At 39.6% G+C, this 18,765-nt stretch overlaps 1 protein-coding gene across 4 annotated transcripts in view; it reads left to right on the forward strand.

The window, feature by feature from the left end:
- The window catches only part of LOC109983543 (disks large homolog 4), a 44,655-nt gene extending 33,529 nt beyond the window's left edge, over window positions 1-11,126 (forward strand). For 3 of the 4 annotated variants that reach the window (XM_020633297.3, XM_020633301.3, XM_065963271.1), the window contains 12 exons: window positions 156-312; window positions 422-524; window positions 882-996; window positions 3,097-3,273; window positions 3,427-3,469; window positions 3,560-3,590; window positions 4,486-4,533; window positions 4,627-4,728; window positions 4,911-5,083; window positions 5,678-5,790; window positions 6,788-6,879; window positions 7,781-11,126. In XM_020633297.3, the coding sequence (XP_020488953.1) occupies window positions 156-312; window positions 422-524; window positions 882-996; window positions 3,097-3,273; window positions 3,427-3,469; window positions 3,560-3,590; window positions 4,486-4,533; window positions 4,627-4,728; window positions 4,911-5,083; window positions 5,678-5,790; window positions 6,788-6,879; window positions 7,781-7,887 (1,261 nt within the window). In that variant the 3' untranslated portion in view covers window positions 7,888-11,126. Of the gene's footprint in view, window positions 1-155; window positions 313-421; window positions 525-881; window positions 997-3,096; window positions 3,289-3,426; window positions 3,470-3,559; window positions 3,591-4,485; window positions 4,534-4,626; window positions 4,729-4,910; window positions 5,084-5,677; window positions 5,791-6,787; window positions 6,880-7,780 lie in introns of all 4 variants that reach the window. The other variant, XM_020633295.3, reaches the window with a different exon arrangement.
- The last annotated feature ends 7,639 nt before the right edge of the window (window positions 11,127-18,765 follow it).

The raw sequence follows: 18,765 nt of genomic DNA on the forward strand, positions 1-18,765 counted from the left end.
CTAATACAATATATACAGATTTTTATCATCAGAATTATATTTGTAGCAGTAGGATTAACGGTATTTGTGTTAGTATGCAATAACTTTGTAAAGTGTGTAGTATTACTGATGCCATGACTGTTGTATTAATAATCTCTCCTCCATCTTTTGTCCAGGGATCCTCGCAGAGTTTTGATTCACAGAGGCTCCACAGGTTTGGGATTTAACATTGTTGGAGGAGAGGATGGAGAAGGAATCTTTATCTCTTTCATTCTGGCAGGGGGACCAGCTGACCTCAGCGGAGAGCTGCACAAGGGCGATCAGATCCTCAGTGTAAAGCATCTTTTAACTTCATAAAGCTGTCACACACACATTAATACGCTCAAAGAGGCATTAAGTGCTTTTTTCAGTTTTAGTAGGTAATGCTTTTATGCTGTGTCAGGTGAATGGCGTGGACCTGCGTATGGCCACACATGAACAAGCAGCGGCAGCACTGAAGAACGCCGGACAGACAGTGACCATCATCGCTCAGTACAGGCCCGATGGTAAGGAAAAACTAGCTATGTTTTCTTCCAAAACAAGATTAACGTACACCGTGTCCTAGCACACGAGCGTTAGATATCACGTATTAAAATGTTTGTGTGTGAAGCCAGCACAATGCAATGCAATGCTGGGTTTACTACAGCTTTGTGTAGCCTTACACATACTACCAACGACAACAGTAACATTATTAGTTATGATGTCGAAATATGGGAATCCGGAATCAGTAAACATGTATCGGATCGAAACTGAAAAAAAGTGGTTCAGTGCATCTCTAAAAATGACATACTGTTGTTTTAAATTGGATTGAAGCTTCCTTCTCACTTCCAAGCACTTAATGTGTTTCTATTTCTCTGTTTCAGAGTACAGCCGTTTTGAGGCCAAGATTCATGACTTGAGAGAACAGCTGATGAACAGCAGCATGGGCTCTGGGACCACAACGCTAAGGAGCAACCCAAAGAGAGGCTTCTACATCAGGTGTCACACTTAATAGAAGAATTAGCATCATAATAGTACTATTTGTAGTTTGCTCAACAAACAAACTGAGGTTATTGCAAGCATGGTTCGAACCCCAAAAACCCCAGTGACCACACACCAAATATTTACATTTAAAAAGTGCAAAATGTAGAAAAATATTTATGCTAAGTATATGCGAGAACTAAACTGCTTGGTTGCACAGACTGACAAAGACTAAAGACGCCAGGTACTTGAGTGTATAGCTTTTGTCTACCTAGCATATTCAAGAAATTCATTTCACTCACAAGATACTGGAAACACCAGTAGAACACATTTATTAACTATGACTTTCTCTGAATGAGTAAGTGCACAGCACAGTACATCAATATTTTGAGCAATGTACACCCAATTTAGATTTCTTACACGCTGTATAAAATACTGTCGTTCTGTTAAGCGCTTCACCACACAGTTTACAAGCAGAGATTCTGTGCTTGTTATACAAGCGCAAGTTTTCATCATGCCTCATTTTCAAGCTGAGAGACAACATAAGCAGGTATGACGCCAATGTACAAAAACAGTGACATTAGTCACTCAGTATATCAACAATGTTTCAGCACCATGAACAGCTCCACTACATATAAACAACTACAATGCCAAAGAGAAAACACCACTCAAACCATCAACCAATCAGACCAATCACCCAGCAGAGTTTGTGATGCTGTGAGTTAGTAGTGTTGAGTTTATGAAAACTCTCTTAAAGTGATGCTAACAACAATAATGTCCAACAATATCAAAACAAAAACTGACAAAATGAGAAAATGTCCAACAAAAAAACCGTTACACAGAATATGGTTCTTACCTTTGGATGAACTTCTCACTTGATTTTCTGTGTTGAATGTCTCCTCCGGGTTCAGGGGAAGTTTTTCTTTTGAGTCATAATATTCCCTCTGGTTTTGGTACATCTGTTAGGGGTGCACAATACAACACAGCTCATGTCGTGCCAACACAGAGTTTAATACATGAAATATGTTTATGTAATCCGACTGGTTTGTTTTCCGCTGCCATTTTGTTTTTACCTTCCCTCCAAAACTCCCGCCACTTTTTTTAAGTACCTGCCATGTCCATCCAGCTTCTTCTGTGGCCTCAGTAATATTTACAGTCGATGGTTCCGTCCCCATTGTTGTCTTTTTAATTTTAATTTCCAAAAAAGACTGTTCATGACATTATCAGCGACATACCGACCGTTACCGCCACCACACAGCCTCGACCTACCGACCGTTACCATGGTTACTGGCCGCAACGCACTTGTCCGCCTTGAACAATAATGTTATCATTGCTTCGCTCGGAGTTATTTCTTCTGACATTTGGGTCCCAAATATACTGTTAAAATTGTATAAATACAGTCAATGGTTTCGAAGGCTGTCCCTATTGCAGTTTGTGTTTCCGTACAAAATGTTAACTCTCCTGTCATGGTCTCTGATTGGTTGAACATCATGAGCGCCTGTTACAGGTATTCATTGCAACGGTTTGACTGTATTGTTGGCGTTTGTGCCAAAGTAGTTATCAAACCGCGACACACGCCAATTAAACGCGGGTGCAGTCATGACGTTTTTTAAAAGATGGTACCAAATTGTAGATGGCGCGGTATCTCTTCTTCGCTCAGCGGCTCTGCACTCATGCACAGTGCTCAGTGCTGCCACTGCTGGCTAGAAACAGTACTGCATCAAAAGTAATGTTGCAGAATGCCCTTTGCTCAGGTTTTCTTTTATCTAATGAAAAAGCTTTTGCCTTTTCCCTGGGTTTCTCTCAATGTGTCAGATTAATTGCCACATTACATCTGTCTGCTTGCAACTAGTCTTTTATTTCAGAAACAAAGGTATCTTCAATATAAGGTCAGAACTGTTTGTGCAATCATTCAAATTACACCCTTAGCTTTTAAATTAGGGCAACCTTCAACAAATGCTTTCATGTATTTAGCACTGTCTCTTACCTAAGTAACTTATGCTTCAAGAAGCACTGTAAAGGTAGTTACAGTATGATGTTTTTTTAATCTGTTTTAAGTGTGGAATTCTTTTAAAAATAAATTATTTATTGACTGTTTCTAATTCTTTCATCTGTCAGGGCCCTTTTTGACTATGATAAGACTGCAGACTGTGGCTTCCTCAGTCAGGCACTTGGATTCAAGTTTGGGGATGTGCTGCATGTGTTGGACTGTGGAGACGAGGAGTGGTGGCAGGCCCGTAAGGTCAGCCCCCAGAACGAGGCTGAAGAGGTCGGCTTCATCCCTAGCAAGCAAAGGTCAGACATGACACTGTGAGTGTGGGTGGGATGACTCACCTTTCATTGTATTTCAAAAGTTTCCAAAGTCCTTGATTAAAGAAGAAAGCAAAATTAAAAAGCGTATAGCCTTGTCTTCAAAATGTTTTTTTTTATACATCCTCACCTTAACAGGGTTGAAAGGAAAGAGTGGTCTCGTGTTAACACCAAAGAGAGGGTACGTTCCTTCACTGACGTTTTCTGAACATGGGTTTCTCTCTTTAACTGCCTGCCAGTGTGTAAATCTCTGCTCTCTTTCTGTTTGCAGGACCATGGTCGGGACAGCCTGAGCACTCAGGGTAATTAGTATGAAGCATAAATGCTCTGTGTATTGACACTGCAGGCTGACATTTACAAATGTTACTGACTTTAACAGATTAGAATTAACACTGTAGTACTTGGCATTGACACTACAGCACTGGAACATAATTTGCTGCCATGCACAAATATCTTATTTACATAGACTTCATGTAAATGTTTATGTGTCTGCATGGTAACCAGACACACTCTGTGGGATCCTGTTATGTGTATTCATGAGAGGATGAATCACTCAGCTGAAGGTGCGAGTAACAGTGCCTCCAGTAACTGCCAATATCTGCAGCCACAGAGCAGCGCTGTCTCTAACTTTTAACCTCACTGCCAGTTTGTGGACATTAGACACACTGCCAAATGTGAACACAAGCAGTTGTTGATATTTCCTCTGGACTGTAGTCCACAGCAGGTATCACCTCAAACAAAGTCATGTGTTTGCCCTCCTTTTGTTATAACCACATCATCTTACAACAAATGAAATATAGGTTTTCTGATGCCATTTTTCTTCTTAATACCGATTTCATTAACTAGACTTGGGTACTGGCTGTATTGGAGAACCTTTCTGATACAGACAGTATTAGCTTGTGGAAACTACATTATATATCCTTGATGTGTGTGATAGTGTTTTAGCGTAGAATAAAAGTGGATTCTTTTCAGGTGCGTAGTTAATAATCATATTGGAGCGTTGACAGTCCTACTTGACAATACCTGGTAAAGCTTTTTTAGGTATTAGCTGAGGTATTTCCGAGACTAATATTGGAATTACTGGAATTGGAACAGCTCCACTCTCAAATAAACACAAACATGCCAAACAATAAAACCTAGTTGTCATTATAACAGCAAAGAGAAACTTGGCTGAATGTGTCTGTGTTCTGTCCCCAGGGAGAGATAAAACCTCACACAGTTATGAAACTGTCACCCAAGTGGAAGGTAAGATTATAAAGCAGTCCATTATAGAGAATCTCATATTGGAGTTCATTTTGATTTTATTTCCCCTCTCTGACTCTTTCCCTTTCTCTTCAGTTCATTATGCGAGGCCCATCATCATTCTGGGTCCCGTCAAAGACAGGATAAATGATGACCTGTTGTCTGAGTTCCCTGATAAGTTTGGATCTTGTGTTCCCCGTAAGTAATTATGCTGTCACTCATAGAGACTCGCTGGTTTTCATTTGATGTCACCGCTGCCACCTGTAGCCATTTTAGGTTGATGTCTGCATTATACAGGGAAGTAATTGCTTTGATTTTGAGATTCAAAGTGGGGTTTCAGTGCCAGTGCTGCTTTCATTGCTTTGTTCTTTGCCTGACAGACACAACGCGGCCCAAGAGGGAGTATGAGGTGGATGGGCGGGACTATCACTTTGTGTCGTCACGGGAACAGATGGAGAAGGATATCCAGAGCCATCGGTTCATCGAGGCCGGCCAGTACAACAGTCACCTGTATGGCACCAGTGTCCAGAGTGTCCGGGAGGTTGCTGAACAGGTACACAGCAACACGTCTCACCAGGATATACTATAGAATTAATCGCACTGTTATTTCATATGGGTTTTCTAAATCCTTTTTCTGTAATTAGCTTTGCATTTTCTGATAAGTAATGATCCGTACTTAAGTTATGCAATAAAGCAAAAAAAAGTCATCTAATTGATCAGTGATTAACAATGCATGGAATTTCAGCTGTGTTTCTGTAAAAAAAATAGAAACTTAATCTATTTAAGAAAACGTAAGCAGTACGCCACGACCCCTCATGATTAGCTGCCTTACTGACTGGTGTTTCCTACGGTTACTGCTGCTGATAAAAAGAAAAATCAATCCTGTAGGATCTTTTAAATCATTGAAAAAAGTATTAGATAACCACAAAATACAAACCGAACTTGATCAATTGAAAAGATAAGAACTTTATAAAAGTGAAAATAGAGGGGTAAACGATAAATTATCTAATATTATTAGACACATCAAGGCATTAATTACGTCAGCATATCTTACAAAGTGTTTTCAAGAAAAACAAGACAAAGCTGAAATTACAGTTGATAACAAGTCATCCTTATCCTTTCATTATTTACATGTGTGCACGAGCAGCAGGGGAAACACTGTATCCTGGATGTATCAGCCAATGCTGTGCGCAGACTACAAGCAGCTCAGCTTCATCCCATCGCCATCTTTGTCCGGCCAAAATCCCTGGAGAATGTCCTGTAAGTACTGCAAAACTGTTTCTTTTTTTAATAGTATTAGAATGAATTTGAGTGGTGGGAATTGCAGGGAAACTCAAGATATAATACGATATAGAGAAAGTGGGCCTTGATAAAGATCATCTCAAGGATTCTGTGATAAATCATATATTGCAGGACAATCATGAAGTGACACTTCAAGATATCTGATTAACTGAAGCTTATGAAATTCCCTCGAAGGGTTAAATGCAGGATTCATGTCATTCATTCATTTCCCCCCATCCATTTTATGAAAACCACTGTGAGGAGTCATGAAGTGGTGACATGGGAAGCAAATTGGCAGGAAAATCTGCTTCGTGTGTCACTTTTTTAAAAATTGAAATATCAATATTTACACCAGTAATTCGATACCTGTACCACGCGAGTCAGGACAACAAAGTGGAGGCTCAAAACGAAGGCTCCCTCGACTTTGGCTAGGCCTGCCTGAGGAGATTAGGCGCACAGAATCAGTCACTTCTTTTAAATCAACTCCTAAAACACACATTTAGAGACTAGCTTTTATGTGATGTCACACCCCCCCCCCCCCACTGTTGTTGTTATCTCCTCTTATTGTTTGTGTTTCTTGTTTTTTTTCCATCTCTTTTAATTGCTCATATCTCCTTACATCTTTGGTCCTCTCGGTCTCAGTTTTTATAGCTGGGTTCCTGTATTGCTTGAGCTCTCTTGATGTATGGGTTAATATGTTAGTTCGGGTTTTTGAATGGGTTCTTTTGCTGTTTGGTGCTTTTGTTGATGTTGTTGTGTTCTTCTCTCTGCATGTATGTCAAACCCCTGTTTTTTTTTTTAAAGTGCTATACAAATAAAGTTATTATTAAAGATATGATTAATAACAATATAGCCGTATCTTTAGTATGTCCCACCCTAATTGAAACAGGAAATGGGTGTATGTAACCTAATACTTTGTTTGCACACAGAAAGTGAATGTGCTAAATAATTGATGATTCTGTGCTGATGTTTACAGAGAGATCAACACCCGCCTGACGGAGGAGCAGGCCAGGAAAGGGATGGACCGAGCCCTCAAACTAGAGCAAGACTTCTTAGAGTGTTTCTCAGGTGAGTTCAGAAAGTTGGTGTCAATAAAGTTATGTTTATGCAAGTAGCAGCGTTTTATCCGGAACTGTCTGCAGGATGCAAACCTGCTGTCATTTACTCTCATGCCAGCTGGATTTGGGTTTGGTTTATGGCAGCACCAGATGAAAAACCTGAGCTGATACACATGGTTAATCAATCCTCTGCATATTGAATCTATTTGATATGAAGAGCTTATCGTAATAAGCCTTGATTTTATGATTATAGATTTAAGAAACACGTCAACATTTTCAGCAAACCACTGGTGCTTGGTTGTTGTAAACGTGTTTTAATTCACATCTTCTCTTTTTTTTTCTTTTTTTTTGCATTTCATGTCTTAAACAGATAACAAAAGATCAAACAGGCCCCTCTGCACAAAGACAAACTCAACTTTTCCATGTTCTGGCTGCATTAGTTAAGAAAGAAAAAGAAATGCCTTCTGGGAGGACTTGGGGCATTTTAACATTTAAGAGACACTTTTAGGGCAAATCTCAGCAGTCTACTGAATATGAATGTCTGGCTTCCTCACAAATCTAGTGATGTCTACAATTTAAAACAAATGGGGAACAGCTGTCATTCGTGACATTTATTCAACTGCCGTGTGAGGCTGAGTAAATATGTGGGCGAGTTTGCAGAAATACATACATAATGGATGGCTTTGCCTTTTGTTAACACTGTGATTCACACAATACTGTAAATGTATGCATATAATTAAATTGGATTCATAATTTATTATTGCTCACATTTACTTGCAAACACATCAGAAAGAAAACAAACTCCCTTTTGTCTCTCTTGTTATTCTTTTTTTTTTCCTTTCTCTGTGTCATTTGGTCTTTGCTTCTTTGTTGTTTTCTTGTTTTCTCATTGTGTTCTTGCCATCCTGCAGCTGTCGTGGAAGGGGACAGCTTTGAAGAGGTCTATCACAAAGTAAAGACAGTGATCGAGGAGCAATCAGGGCCTTACATCTGGATCCCCACTCGGGAGAGGCTGTGATGCTGCGCCCGCCAACCCCACCCCCTCCCTTTCCTCCTCACAACCACCGACTGACACACCACCCTTCACCCTCACAGCGGAGCCAGCCTCGCCTGCCTGCCTGTCTGTCCTCCAGCAAAGTCAGTGCTTAGGCAATCACTGGGAATGACACAGAGAGACTAATACATACTAAGACAAACACAGAGACAAACACGGGAAGTGACACAGCGAGGAAAAGAAGGGTAACAAAACAGAGACTCTGAGACGGATGTGAACGCAGTAATTAGACAGAAAGAGACTGAGAGAAAGACTTAATTAATGTTCCACTTTAATGAGCCAGGATTGAGTGTTGAGGCCCAGTTCACACTTGGCATTAAAATGCATCTTGGCTTCGAGGACAGCTTTAAATACATCTGTTACTGCTTAAACACTGAGGACGCAAATGTCCTTAACAAAGCGGTTTTAGCTCTGCCACTCAACTTTGTGTGTACTTTTCTTTTGGACCGATCAAAATCCAATCTTCTGCTATTATTTGAAGGATCCCAGATGCTTTCTAATGCAAAGTGTGAACTGCAGTCCATCTCACCTGGATCTCAACAAGCCTTGATATATCTTATACCTTAACAGGGCTAGAAAGAGGGTGAGCGGAGGTAATATAAAACCACCTCACCCTCCTCAGCCCTTTTCGAGTCTCATGTCTTTCTTGAACACCTCCAGCCACTTATGTCTGACATGGAGGTGCCGCAAAAGACTCTGGCCCCTCTTTTTATATCACCTCCTGGCTTTCTCTCCTCATCCTCCTCCTCCTCCTGTCAGCGCTGCCTTGTTTCAGGACAGGGACGGAGGAAGACCGAGAAAGAGGCGTTCCCAGATCCCGCCGAGTCCCTTTTGACGCGGATTCATTTCTCAGTAGTAAGACCTTTTTGAGTGAGATCACCTCAGCGATGGAGACTGACATTTGCTCAATCACTCATGTTGAATATCGCCAGGCATTATTTAGAGGCAGTTTAAATAATTATAATGATAAAAACTCATATGCTGAATTTGTGCATGCATCCTCAAAGACAATGGTGACGGGAGTGAAAACAAGGGGGAAAATCTGACAAAAAAAAAAAGAAAAAGAAAAAGAAAAGAAAAGGCGAATCATTTGGGTGGGTTCTCCTTCTCCACCTTCATATAGTGGAGAAGTTTTATTTTTTAGCATGAAGGAAGAAAAGAAGTGAGACACATTCATGAGAAATGGTCATGAGAGGCCGGTCCTGAGCACAGTAGATGCTCCGACACTTTGGCCTCTGCTCTCTTATGCACACACTCACGCACCCCCACACACACACACACACACACACACACACACACACACACACACACACATATATGTAGAGTTGTAACCTCTGCTGTAACCTAGCACACTCCTGTACAGAAGGAGGGACTGGATGTTCTGAGCTGCTTGTCAGCATTCAGAATGAATGTTCTCTCTCTAGGCACAAACAGCAGAACTCACTGATCACTCTTCCAGAAGAATCCCTCAGCCGCAGACGTACACACTGTTTCCACCGGCCGCAGTAACAAAAAAACAAACAAAAAAGAAGCCATTGCGCGCGCGTGTGTGTGTGTGTGTGTCTGTGTGTGCTTGCGTGTCTGGTGCGTGTATGTGCACGTGGGTCTCGTGTGTGCGCATATGTGTGGAAACTCCTCTGTACTGGAGGATTAGGTCTTCTTTTATTCTCTCTCTTCCACTTTTTCTCTGCTTCTTTCTCCCTCTTGTGTCCGCACCAGTTAAAGCTAAGTCATGTTGAACAAATAAAATGCCTATATATATAGATATAAATATAAATAGGAATATAAATATATATATATATCTTTTTTATAACGATTTCTAAAGGGACTAAGTCTGTAAAAATCAACATCCCCAGACAATATTCCATGGATTTCTTTGGGTAATATTGCAGCTTGGTTGTTGAATTTACTCACATTCCCATTTTATTGTTGCAGCAAAAAGCTACACAGAAATAACTGAAGCGGTCACACCGATGTAAAGCGGACCTCACAGCTTTCAACTGACATACATGACCTGTTCTGGTGTACGTTGAACTGAAACACGTGTACAATACAGCTGTGTGTGTGCGACTGTGTGTTTGCTGTTTGTGTGTGTGCGTGTGTGTGTAACGAAAGTCTGAAATATAAATGATACTATATGAAAAAAAAATCTATCCTTTATAGCATCTACTGCTGGTGATAATGTATAATACATAAATGGGCGGTGTGTGTGTGTGTATGTGTGTGTGAGAGCGAGAGAGTGAGACACATACGGGGAGACGTAGTGCAATACTGCTATGATGTTATGCAATGAAGATGGTTTTACTTGTGTGTCAAAGATTAAAACAGTATTTATAAAGTTTGCACTGACGGCATTTTATGCTACAGGTATCAACAAGATAGTGATGAGCTAAAGCAAAAGAATTCACAAGGTTTTCAAAGCATGTGTTTGTATTTACTTATAATTTGAATTATAAGAGTCAAGGTGGAAGTGTTGATGGAAGTGACCATTCATATTTATTGTACGTTTCCTTTTTGCTCACATGCTTCTCAAGGTGGGAACGCTTGTGAATGACAAGTATCAATTTCAGTTTGTATTATTTATTTAGAACTGTCACCGGTTCCATCTCAAGTCTGTATATTTTCTGTATTTTATTTTTCCACATCGAGAGAGCTTTCGGGTCTCGGCCAGGAATGCTGTAAATATAAATGGTGAGATGTTGGAGTGCTGTGTGGCTTGAGGTTCAGACGTGCACACTGCTGAACTGATGCAAGTACAGAATCCATCCGAGCCACAGCCCAGTATAACCGCTCAAACACAGAAAAACAACATCTGCACACAGACACACACACACACACACACACTCTCTCAGACACACAAAAGATATCAGCACATCCATTTACATTTACACATGGAGAGAACCACAGAAACAACACATGACAACACATCCATGAATGGAGTAATATGTTTTCAATTTCTTTATTTGAGGGTTCAATGTATTTCTTAATCTCTCTCTCTCTCTCAGCCATCCGTATCATAGTGTGATATTCCTTATAAAATATATGAATTTTTACAGAAAAGACTGATTACAAAGTTACAACAGAGTCAACTGATGCAGAAAAATATATTTAACAATGACAATATCAAGCAAAATAAAATGTTCCAGTTCAGTGAAGCGCTTGTTGTAAATCAGCTATAAAATAATAAAATGAATTTAAAAATGCTTTCTGAAAATGGTCTCGACGGTCTTGTTTTTTTTGTTGTTTGTTTGCTGGTTTTTTTTTGTTTTTTTTAATGAATTGTATGTTTTTGTTTTTTTGTTTGTGGGTGGTGGTGATGTGAAGACTTTACTCTCAGGTCAAGAAAGCAACAGTTTGACCAGCAGAGGGCACTCATTCTCCATTTTTCGGGGCTTACACAAACTCCTCAAGGCTGCATTTGCACATTGAGTACTTGCTCTGGCTCTGATTTGCCGGTCGCTCCCCCGCCTCCCCCTCTCTCATCAGGGGAACCATTTTCTCTTTAGAAAAGCACACAGTGAGGACCCTTTCCTCTTATAATGCTAAAGCATGTGAACGCGCACATTATCCACGGCTTGTTTGTGGCTTTCCCTGTGGTTGGCTTTAGCGTGTTGCATATACTGTATGTTTCCGTCTCTTCCATCTTTGGAGGCAAGATTTGTGATTAAAAAGTACAGACACTAAATGTACCAACAGACAGAATGTAAGATTTGACCATAAACTACCTTTGCTTTTGTTTTTCATATAAATTAGGTGTTCATCAGTGTTGGTGATGTGTTATTTTGTGTCAAGGGTGAGGTAACACTAAAACACTGTATTAAATACGTCACCAAAGACTGTGTCTGACATCACTTCTAATTACTCAAGTGTTTTGTAATGCAGCTTTAAAATCATACTTTAACCCTAAGAAAGGCTACTGTGATGTCAGCAAGATCAAACCTGATACACTTGAATGACTTGCAAGAGAGTTAGTTATTAAAAAGTTTTGACTTTTAAAGCTTGAATATATCCGACATTTTCCCAGAATACTTTATATCTGATGCAGACGTAGAAAAACTGCAGTCCTGGGTTGAAACTGTCACTCTGTATAAACATTTTGAAGACCTTTAACAAGCAGAGACAGCCTAAAATAGGATTCATTTCCCACACTTAAACTTGTGCACGGTTAAAATAGGACATGTGTATTTTAAGGGGATTAAATGAACGCGGTAAAATATTCATCCTTTTATCCATTTTCTAAACTACTTTTTCAAGGTTGTTGAGGATGAGGTATGTCACTCTCCAAAACATCAATCACATGATTGACCAAAGCCTGCTCTCTTCTGTTGGATGTGATAGAAAGGATTTGAAACGGTGAAGGGAAGAATATCCATCAAAGGTCATCTAAGACCTTATAACCATCAGGTTACTCCGATCCACATGCTTTTGTTATCCTCTTGTCAGCCATTAACAGGTGTCTCCTCCATACCCAGTATTTAATGGTTCTACCCAAGCTGCTGGAATAAAGCACACTTGGATCCTAAAACAAGACAGATGCCCGGCAGATGGATTATTGTAAAACTCGCCAAAGCAATGTGGTTAGTTCAAAATTAGAACACGAAATTTCCTCCTAATTAAGCAACCGACTCACTGGATTGAAATCTCTCTTTAATCATTCAAGTGAGTCATGTTTTGAAAACAATCCATTGCAGGCACCCAGTTCCACTGCCATGGCGGGCGGTCATTTAAATCTAGTGAGGGATGAGAAACAACTGCTACCAAATGGAATAATTTAATCAAGCCGGAGATTTAACCAAATCCCACTCCAAACACAATGACAGGAGGAAGCTGGCGGAGTGAAAATTAGCAGGATGATTTTCAAACAGCTGGATCTCACAACTGTTAAAGGGATCAAGGTGCCCTATTACTGTATCACTGGCAATTATCTGCAGCCTGTTTCACAATAGGCTAGTAATGGAGTAATACCTCTGTGTGTCTGCTGCTGGGGTCTAGAGCTACACCGACAGGGTTGGATGTGGATAAAAGAGGAGCTCACACTCGTGTCTTGCCAGAGCTGGAAAAAAAAGACACAGCTGAGAATGCTCTCAAGGCGTTAAACGTGACCTCAAAACCACATGCTCAAACCGGTAAAGCCAATGTGCAGCATGTTTATATGTTGGCCATTTTCTTTTGAAGTCACACTTTTTGTGGGGAGAATTATGTCGAAATCATTTGTACTACTGGTTTCCATGTTTACAGTGGTATTGATTTAGATATTCTAAAATCATATGATCATTAATGACCTCGAGAAGATCAGTGTTTAGGATAAAAAAAGAAAAGTGAAAATGTGTACGGACAAATTGCCATATTTCTTAGTAAAACAGCATATTTGATAAGTCATTAGCAATTGTCAGAAAACAGCTAATGTTAGCATCTAACCGATTTCTCAGCTAATATTACAATTAGCTAAAAATTAATGCATTTCTTATCGTATCCTAGACTAGCAGCTTTAAACATAAGGTTAGCATTAAACCACCACCTAGCTAACATTTCTCCTTGCTACAAATAAATAATAGTCAATATGTTGTGTATTTTATATTGAAGGGCTTTTCAGGGACAGGCATTGGAAATTAGCATTAGCTATAAATGCTGTGGTGCAGTGCATTGTAAAATTGTTGTTCAATTCTCCCATTCTATGATTATAACATTGTATCACACTTTTTATATACATATCAAGTTATGTTAGCATTCAGTGTCTTTAGCCAACTAGCTAGGACTAGGCCGAATGCTAATATTTGCTGTATTTTCTGATGGTAATGGGTTATCAAATATGATGTTTTACCTTAAAATAAGTTAGATGTCCAGATGAAAATAAAACAAGATATTCGCTCTTTATTGCGCTTTCAGCTGTTGATGAAGATGCAACTATTGACAAGTTCTGTTGTTTAAAAATGAACTAATACTGAAGTGTGAAAAAACTGCAGTTTCTTGAGTGTCCACTTGAGGCTGGCTCCAGGAGATAGCATTTCCATTCTGGTGACCACCAGAATGTATTGGGCAGCTTCAAAATGCCTCTTCAGAAACCAAACCTCTAATGTAGAAGCAATGAAATGACTTTGATTTCTCAGATAACCTATGTTTACACCACCTACACACTGGATCACAGGAGTACAACACTACAAAATCATTCCAGTAAACCACCCTGAGACTGAAAACAGTGTAATGTTGACATCTTGTGAATAATGTCAAATGATTGTAAGGTCATCCATGAACCTTTACTTTTAGTGAGGCTTGCAGTGTACCCCACAAGTTCAAGATTATCACATTAAGAGCAGCAGAATTCCAGGAAAGCCCTTACTGGACATGCATCCATACATTTTATTTAATCCACTTACCATGATAATAAGTCAGTTCCATCTATTTTTCTGAGATCTCAACTTATTTGTTACCTTATCCTCAGAGTTGCAAAAGCACAAAACAAACAAGGCCAACTTTTCCTCGTTAGTGTGGTCAATGACAGCATGGCATGTTGCAGACTGGTCTATCACATTGACTTGCCTATTGTGTTGATTTCTAGATCACCAGATAATTATCTTGTTACCACAAGAAGACAAGCTTGTTATCAACGACATAATGAGATAAATCAATCCGTTATAATGGGAAAACCGGCTTTGTTATCCCACGATAACAAGAAAAATAAGTTGAGATTTCGGGAAAACAACTGAAATAACTTGTTATCACAAGAAGACCACTAAATGATGTCAAGGTAACAAGGTAACTAAACAACTTGAGAACTTGAGATAACAAGCAGGAATCACTTTTATCACAGGAAATGGACTAAAGAAAAGGGAACCTATGAATCCATGTCTGCTTAGAGCTCTTGTAGTCTTCTCAAAATACATTCTCCTCTTGTAAGGCTGTAGGGTGGATGTTTTAAATTCTAACTGCATTGTGTGCCCACTTCTGCACTGAATTCTTCTCTCTACAAACAAAAGATATTTGGGGAAAAACTGCACTGTGGTCTCAGGTGTTCATCAGAGTTGTGTTACAAAACAGAAGGTTGCTTTATGCTTTTTCCTTTGTGTGCGCTTTTAGATTGGTTCACTTGTATTCAGCACATATTTAATTCTTTGGACGAGGTAATCCTTTTAGGTCCGAATGATTTCTAGGAGTTTCAATAACTGAGGGACAGTATCACATTGGCTTCACTAAGCTATTTCAATCAGTCTATTGCACACTTTGGCGACACACAGTAGGTTGTCAGCATCATTTGTTATCTTCATTACAACACGACAGCTACAGCCTGGAGTAGTGGATCAAACACAAATCCCTTTCCATGTTCATATTTTATTATTAATTTCAGCCTGCTGCGTCTTCTGCTCACAAATTCTCTGTCCCTTCTTTTTTTTTTCCCCCACTCACCATCCATGTGGTCCCAGCTGGCAACCATCAAACTGTTTGTGTAGGACAACTTGAGTTCAGATTGTTTACATCGCTTGCTGTGTTAGTTAATCCGAATGACGTCACCTCTGATGCTTCACTGCTCTTTATCCGTATATCAGACCGGCTGCATAAAGATCAGATAATTCATCCCACATTGGTGTGCAGCAGGGTGTGGTGCAGGATTTTCCTGTTAAGATGCTGCTTTACCGGGTTTGAACCTCAGTAAGTTTAAAACCCAAGATAATACAGACTCCCATGGTTTTGTGCCAGAGCTTTCTGACTGATGTTGGATTAAACCTTATTGGTTCTTCTGCCTCTTTCTGACTCTTAAGGCTCCTTTACACTGCGCCACACCTGCCTCAGAAGATATTTCTTTCTGAAATAAAATGAAAGTGAATGATTGAAGTGTTGTGGAATATTCCCCTCTCAAGAAAATTGTCAACCCTGTGCCTATTCTGCAAATAGCAGCATGGCATGTTGGCTTCAAAGGCATGTTACCTTCTGCGGTTTATGTTTAAGAAGCTTGAAATTAATCAAAAACGACAAATGACAAGGGTTTTTGGTTGTTCAAAGTGGGGGTTTAACGAACCAAGGGAAGACAGTCATTTTAAATATACAGCCCTTTGGTGTTACTTAAAAGCTGCATCTGCAAGGGCACAGCTTAACACATGACGGCTTATAATGTCACCTAGGCCAAAAGTTCCCTTTCATTTTGTCATTGCAATGATGATATATGATCCCTAAATAAGGATCATAGCATACACTCTGGGAATATGCCAGTATTCGAATTTTAAAATTCATTGGCTTCAATCAGGTGACGTGTGAAATGATGTGCAAAATAGCTGAAACTGCACTGCTCAGCTATGCTAAGCTATGCTGCTTTCAATGAGAGATAAGAAAATATGGACTTCGGAAGAAATGGATGCTTTAGAATTTGCATTTCTTCTTCTGCTCTGTCACTTATGCACAGATGGGAGAAATGAAACATCCAGTTTTCTACAAGGAAGAAACAAGCTCTTTCATTTTGATAAAAAAAACAAACAAAACAACTTGCACATTACGTGTTAACATGCATCTCTCTGGTGTGCAAGTAAAGCAATCTTAAGTGCTTTTGTCTGTGTAGCTCTTGGATGCCTTGTGCCTCTCAGATAATTTAAAGTTGCTCTGGGCCCCCCCCCACCAAAAAAAAAAAACCTGATGTGACCAGGGGTGGCTATAGCTCAGGTAGAGGGGGGTTGGGCCAAGAGTCCTCGACATTGGTGGTTTAATCCCTGGTTCATCCTGTCCACATGAGAAAGTGCCCTCAAGCAGGACACTGAATCCAGAAACTGCTCAAAGTAAGTGTATGCCTGAGGAGTCTACAGCTTTCACTCTGGAGCTGCACTCAGTCACTGAGCCGCTTCGAGCTGCATGCTTATGTTCATTATGACAATCCAAATATTCTGATGTTTAGCCATCCTATATCACTATCGCAGCTTAGCGAGAAAACACAGTAACATTTGCTAAATAGCACAACACAAATGTACAGCTGAGGCTGTTAATGTGTCATTCATCATGAATGTGCCATTTGTAGTGCATTAAAACAGATTTTGGGCAATTACCAAATGATAAAAAAACTGTTTTGGTTTTGTAGCATAACTCTGCCAGGTGAGATAGCCAGCCCCCACACCCAAATCATTTGTAGAATACGTTCAATATACTACACAGTCTCCCGTGTGACATGATTTAGTAGTCAACACTTATTATTGATTATTGATACACAACATGAAATTCCACTCAGTCAGATTAATACGGCTGCAGTAGAAGATTCAGGACGCAAACATTGTCGGATCAGATGGAATGGATATTTTGTCTGATAGGAAGAGGGTTCAGACACACCAAATCCTGAGCTTGCAGATGTGTTTGTTTCCGTGCCTAAGTTATTAAGACATTTCTTGTGAAACCATAAATATCCAACTTATGTGGGTGCCAGAGGAAAGGACCTTTTAAAACCATTCAAACGAATTCACCCAAATGTGTGCCTGTGTCAGTAAAACTGGGAGGACATTCAGGTTTACACATTGTCTGGGGAAAAAAAGGACCTTATCTGACAAATAACTTTTTTTCCTCCCATTGGGAGGTCACTGTGATCCCAAAGCTCCTCTGCCTTACACTCAGGAGGTTCTACAAATCATAGACTTGGTGTGAAGAAGAGAAATGGAACCTCAGGGACATTTCTTCGTCTCATCATTTCAGTATTTTTATCTGCAGCTCTTCAGCGGTTGAGTCTGATTAAAGCTTATGAGGAAGAATTTCATGCATTTGCTGCTGCATACAGTAAACGTGACAGCTTTAGTGAGTTGAATACCCCCTAAGCATCGTCTTTATGCTTGCTTTTTTGAGTATCTTACCACTTACATAACACACTGACAACAAACGAACAAAGGAACAGAACATAAAATAAAAGATGTTTCTGACAAAAGGGAGCAACAAATATTGTTATGGCGTCAGGATAAATTCTAGAAATGTCCTACTGTTTTAACTTATTAAAGTTTGTAGCAGAACAATCTTGTTGTAGTGCAGTTGAGCAGACATATACAGCATGAAAACAAGAGATGAGCAGACATGTTTTAAATAAAACAAAACAAAAAATATCTGCTGTTCATCTGAACCTTTTTGTTTTACTAATAGGACAATTTCAAGAGTTACTTTTTTACAGTAAGCTGTTGATGTTTAGTAAAGCAGCAGCAGCAGCAGTGCTATGAAACCAATGGTCTTTTGCCATGTGCATATCTAATGATGGTCTGATATTTACATTTTCTGATTCCTTTTCCCATTATTTTAGGATATACAGCATTATTGACACTAGTGTGATGGCCACTTTTAAGTAACTTAAGAGTTTCCAACAACGAGTCAACAACACGAGTTATTATGTTGAGCCCAGAAAACAGCAAACACTGGCCTCGCCTTGCCAAAAATTAAACATAGGTCTGCCCTTATTAGCTACAGTGAATTGCTAATGTCCTATTTACATTTCGTCATTTAGACTCAAAATTAGCATTTTCCCTTGTTTATGCCGCTGTCGCTCCCAGATCTTCTTCAAAAAGTGAATCTATCCAGCTCCCCTTGAGGAAAACACTCATTAATTAAATAAGGAAATGGGCTGTGCTGCAACACTGATGTAATGAATCGGTAATGTTATGGGTCTCATTAAATTATGCTGTGTTGAGATAGTTGGTTGCAGAAAAAGATCCACTTTAGAGTGATGTCATAACACACAAGTTTAAAAAGTGGCCAATGCACAAATGCATGATAGCTCTAATACTGCTAATAAAGCAGTACTAGCATTAAAATAGTGTTATCTGCCTAAAGCAATAAGGCAGCAGGGTTGCACACTGAGACAGGTGACATACTAAGTCGGTCTATTTGCATTTTGCACAC

This window comes from Labrus bergylta, chromosome 14, assembly GCF_963930695.1.
Source record: "Labrus bergylta chromosome 14, fLabBer1.1, whole genome shotgun sequence".
In the NCBI taxonomy this organism is placed as follows: domain Eukaryota; kingdom Metazoa; phylum Chordata; class Actinopteri; order Labriformes; family Labridae; genus Labrus; species Labrus bergylta.